Genomic DNA, 5009 nt, shown 5'->3' with positions numbered 1-5009 from the left:
GGGGGTGCCCTTTCAGGCCTCTGGCTCCAGGGGTACGGCCCCCACCCCCTCCCGTCCTTAGTTGTGGGGGTGCCCTTTCAGGCCTCTGGCTCCAGGGGTACGGCCCCCACCCCTCCCGTCCTTAGTTGTGGGGGTGCCCTTTCAGGCCTCCGTGGCTTCAGGGTATGGCCCTCACCCCCTCCCATCCTTAGTTGTGGGGGTGCCCTTTCAGGCCTCCGTGGCTCCCAGGAGTGGCTGATTCAGCAGGGTCCTAGGAATGTCTCCAGGGGTTTGCTCTGGGATTGACTCCTCACGGATGGAGGGGGTCCGAGTACATTTCTGAGCCCACGGCTCCAAGCCCACGACTCTGTGCCCACGAAGTCTGTTGACTGGCGGTCTCTTCTGCCCCTTACAGCTTCATTCTTGCGGGTTTCCAAGGAGCGCCTCTATGTTCTGTTGAAAAAGCAAGAGGAGAACATGTGCCATTTGGAAGAGTGGGTGGTGCGGGAAGCCTCCAATCAGGATGCCCTCCAGGAGGCGGGCACGTTCAGGTACTGGGGCCGGGGCAGAGTGGGACGGGGTGGGCACGTTCAGGTACCGAGGCTGGGACCGAGCGGGACAGTGGCGGGCACGTTCAGGTACCGGGGCCAGGACGGGGCGGGCACGTTCAGGTACCGGGGCCGGGGCAGAGCGGGACAGGGACGGGCACGTTCAGGTACCGGGGCCGGAACAGAGCGGGACAGGGACGGGCACGTTCAGGTACTGGGGCCGGGGCAGAGCGGGACAGGGATGGGCACGTTCAGGTACCAGGGCAGGGTGGGACGGGGTGGGCACGTTCAGGTTCCAGGGGCCAGGGCAGAGGGTAACCAAGGGAGACAAGGGCGTGGTGTCCGGGGGCCGGCAGAGGGAGACAAGGGCGTGGCCTCCAGGTGCTGGCAGAGGGTCCCTGTGAAGAGTGTGACTTCCACTTGGCGACAGAGCAGGGTCGCTCCTGCCTCTTGCCCCACCCTGGCAGGCGCGGTGACGGGCTCCTCTGGAAGGCTCAGTGATAGAGAGCATTGGTTTTGTTTGTTTGAAAGAACGCAGGATGAATCAGGATGATGGCCTTCTGTGAGCCTGCTACGTTCTTGTTTTTTCTTTTGTGTGTCTTAAAAATGTTTAAAAATATTTATAAAAGGATGTTTGTGGGTTTTGTAGGACGGTAAACACTCACCAGCTTGTCATCAGCCACTGATGTAGACGCTATTTTAGGTCACTGAGCCAGCAGGGCTGGAAGAGAATGGATCTCAGGCCCATGGTGTGATGTGACAGTGATGGCAGTGGTCCTTTTCTTTTTCTTAAAAGAATTATTTATTTATTTTTATTGTGATTTGGGTGAAGGTTTACAGAGCAAATTCACTTTCCATACAGCAGTTCACATACACTTTGTCTCATGACATTGACCACAATTTACCATAATGCAACAGCTCCCTTCCCATTTCCTCCCCATAGTTACTTCTTCACAGTGTCCATCCCTCCCTCCATTTACTCCTGCCCCCTAAGCTGTCTTCCTGTGCATAAGCAGCCCTTCTTTCTCCCTGATTGTTCTCTCCAAGGGATGTATCTACCTCAGGTAAATGTTTAGCTCATATACCTGTCTTTTGTTTGGCTGGAAACCACAGGTGTGGGTTCAGTTCCAGATCTGACAGGCAGCTAGGGCCCATAGTCTCAGTGGTTCCACCAGGCTCTATCAGACCAGCAAACCTGGTTCTGCCCCCCCACTTTTTTTTTTTTCTCCAAATGATTTTGAGTTTTGTTCCATGTTGTTCTCCCACTCTATCCAGGATCTCCTACATAGATCTCCTTCCAAGTGGTTGACATTGGTAGCCGGACACCATCTATTTTTCTGGTCTCATAGTCATATAGGCTATAGATTGGATGGTATATCAGTTACTAGGACTGATTGTTCCATGAATTTTTTGTTTTCTTCATTCTTCTTTGCCCTGGATGAGGAGAGAGCCATCATTGCATCTAGATGGCAGGTTGCAAGCTTTTAAGATCCCAGTCGCTACTCGCCAAAGTAGGAGGTGGAACAATGTTTTGTGTAGTATGTTATGCCAATTGAGCTTGATGTCCCCTGCGACTATAGTCCCAGGCCCATAGGTTCAACTACTCGGTCCCTCTGGGTAGCTGGCTGTGACCAAGCAGTGACTACCACCTTGCCTCTTGTCAGCTCTAGTATACACCTGGGAATTCAGATCATACACATAAACTTATAGGACCATTGTCTGCCAACCCTATACATGGTCTCGGGTACACTCCCCGCTTCATAGACATACCTACTAGTTCAGCTTGTCCACCCATCTATACACCCATATACCCATGTTTGCCTTCACTGACAATGCAGTACTGTATGTGCAAAAGGGTTCATCTTTGTTGTCTGTACCTCCCATGTACCTCTCTATGTCTTTCTCTTCCTCAGTGCCACCATATTGATCACTCAGTTTGGTACATTGCCCTTCTCTTCACCCAAATCAATACTTATCTCTATCTATCTAACAGTGTTCCCTCCCCTCCCCTCCCCCCCCGGTAACCAAAAAAGGAAATTTCCTTCCATAGATAAACATTTCCTTGACTTTTACAATAACAGACTAATACAATATTTGTCCTTTTGTGATTGAGTTATTTCACTCAGCATAATGTCCTCCAAATTCATCCACGTTATGTGGTGTTTTGCAGATTCTACATTATTCTTTAGTGTTGCATAGTATTCCGTTGTGTGTATGTACCGTGGTTTGGTTATCCATTCCTCAGGTGAGGGACACCCAGGGTGTTTCCATCTTTTGGCTGTTGTGAATAGTGCTGCAATGAACACGGGTGTGCATATGTCCGTTCTTGTCATGGCTCTCCCCAGTGGTCCTTTTCAGTATTCACCCTTGACGAGGAAGAAGGGCCCACTCTGAGGGCCTCGTGGGGTACGCCCGTCCCTGGGGGGCAGTCTCCTCTTCGTCCGGTGACTCCATCACTCTGACGCCATGTCTCCTTGCCCTAAAGGAAGTTGCCTTCCTGGGAGGCCTTCCAGGCCCACCTCCCACTGCGAGCTGGGCCGGCTTCGGGCACAGGCCTCTCGTGTGGTCAGCACCACTTAGTGGAGAGTGCGGGTTGTTGTGCCAGTTTTGCTGTGTCAGGGCTTGTTCTGCTTCTTTCTGTTCTGTGGTTACCAGTAACTTCTTTCCTGGTTACCAGAAAATCCCCTTCTTCTGAGGGGATTTTATAAGATCAGGTGTGAACCTGGGAATCTCTTCGTTCCGTTGGGTGTAGGTTTTATTCATAGTGTTAAAGCTTCGTGTCGTCACTCTCCTCTTTCACTGCCTTCCCTTCAGTGCTGAACTTCTAATCGGCCCGGGGTTCCAAGCTGCCTTGGGCCTGCTTTGCACGGCACTGCTGTGGCTGGGCTCCGGGACCGCTTGCCTCACCCAGTGGCGCTGGCCACGTCAGAGCGGAGTCTGTATCTGGTGGGCGGAGCTGCTCCCTCTCGTCTTCCTCAGGGACACTGTCTCAGGTGTCACTGACCTGCTAGGAACCTGCTCTGCTTAAGGCTCCAGTGACGAGCTCTGTCACTGTCCCGGCGTTTCTTGGGCGTGGGTCTGCTGCCCGCACGGGTACACTCTGTGTGCCGTGCTCTCTCCTGCTTCCCAGCGCCTCTCCTGGTTCAGCCGACTGCCTGGCCCGGCCAGGCCATCCCCCAGCCCTCTGCACCGCTCACCTTTGCTGTTCCGCCCTCTTTCCAGTTCACGGCTTCTCCTCGGCTCAGGTGACCCTGCTGACCGTTGGGCATGCTCTGTTCTCAGCGGACGTTTCTGAATTCTCTCCGTGTTTCTGATGCCCTGCTTGAAGGAGGTGTTTCCTTTCATTCTTTTCTGTATGGACAGTGCACTTTCCTTCCCAGTGTGAATTACCCCGTGATAGATTTCTTGTGCTTTGCCGTAAGAATTGCGAATTGAAGTTTTCTTGTTAGATATAAACATTAACTGCAGCCTATGGTAAGTTCAGCCAGTTGACCACACGAGGTCGGGGCGAGTGAACGGCCATGACAGCCGCGGGCAGGGTGACGTGTGCTGCATGTCTGGCTTGATCTCGGATCTCCTGGGGTCTCCTGTCGGGTGGCTGTCTGGCCACGGCTGCTTTCTCTCTTATAGTGACATCTTTTTTCCAAGTAAGTCTGGTCACTGCTGTCCTTTTCCTGTGTCAGAGGATGACCTGTTCTGGGGAATAGTGGCATATAACATAAAGCAAATGCTGCTTGACCTTCGAAGTCAGCTCACTAGTTTATCAGGTCAGGATTAAGTTCCCATCCAGCTCTGCCTCCAGCCTAGATGTTCTCATCCTGGGAGTGTCGCTTCTAGTTCTTCAAAACGATAAACATGTCGATTTACCGCCGCAGGCGTGGTGTAGGAATTAGATGCCGATGTGTTCTGTGACGCTGTGGGGAGGCGTGAGGTGTCGCGGTCCAGCGGAACCTGCGCTGGTCGTCCTGTGACGGGCCGCCCTCTCTCCCTGCTGCAGGCACACCCTCTGGAAGCGGGTGCAGACCGCAGTGACCCCCCTGCTGGCCAGGATCATCTCGTTCATCGACAGGGACGGCAACCTCGAGCTGCTGGTCAGGCCCGACTGTCCACCCTGGGCGAGGGATCTCTGGATGTTTATTTTCAGTGACACTAAGCTTCTCAACATCCCTCCTGTGACGAATGATGCAAGGTGAAGGGGGGACTTGGTTTCCATGGGGGAGGTCAGTGCTTCGCAGTGATCTTAAGATGCTCTGCCGAGCGTTTGATGAAACATGGCATGTCTGAGAGTCCTGTTTAAGTTAGCTCTTTCTGCAGCCATGAAGGACTGCGCCATTATGATCCTAAGAGGGAGTTTACACACGTCCTGACAAATTGCTTCCTTTTGCTCCTGGCCTTTTCTGAAAGCATCTCCGCTTTCAGAGCACTTGGAAGTGTGGGGAGCTGCCACATGTGGGGCAGTTCCACTCTGTCCTCTAGGGGCGC

At 53.0% G+C, this 5009-nt stretch overlaps 1 protein-coding gene across 1 annotated transcript in view; it reads left to right on the top strand.

The window, feature by feature from the left end:
* RNF213 (ring finger protein 213) overlaps nt 1-5009 on the top strand; it is a 121706-nt gene that overhangs the window by 69582 nt on the left and 47115 nt on the right. The window contains 2 exon segments of the mRNA XM_042783573.1: nt 395-530; nt 4525-4716. Of these exon segments, the coding sequence (XP_042639507.1) occupies nt 395-530; nt 4525-4716 (328 nt within the window).

Source organism: Orycteropus afer, unplaced genomic scaffold (assembly GCF_000298275.1).
Source record: "Orycteropus afer afer isolate SDZICR_OR568_19922 unplaced genomic scaffold, OryAfe1.0 scaffold00018, whole genome shotgun sequence".
In the NCBI taxonomy this organism is placed as follows: Eukaryota; Metazoa; Chordata; class Mammalia; order Tubulidentata; family Orycteropodidae; genus Orycteropus; species Orycteropus afer.
The sequence above is the reverse complement of the archived record's forward strand: the minus strand, read 5'-3'. Positions and strand labels throughout refer to the sequence as shown.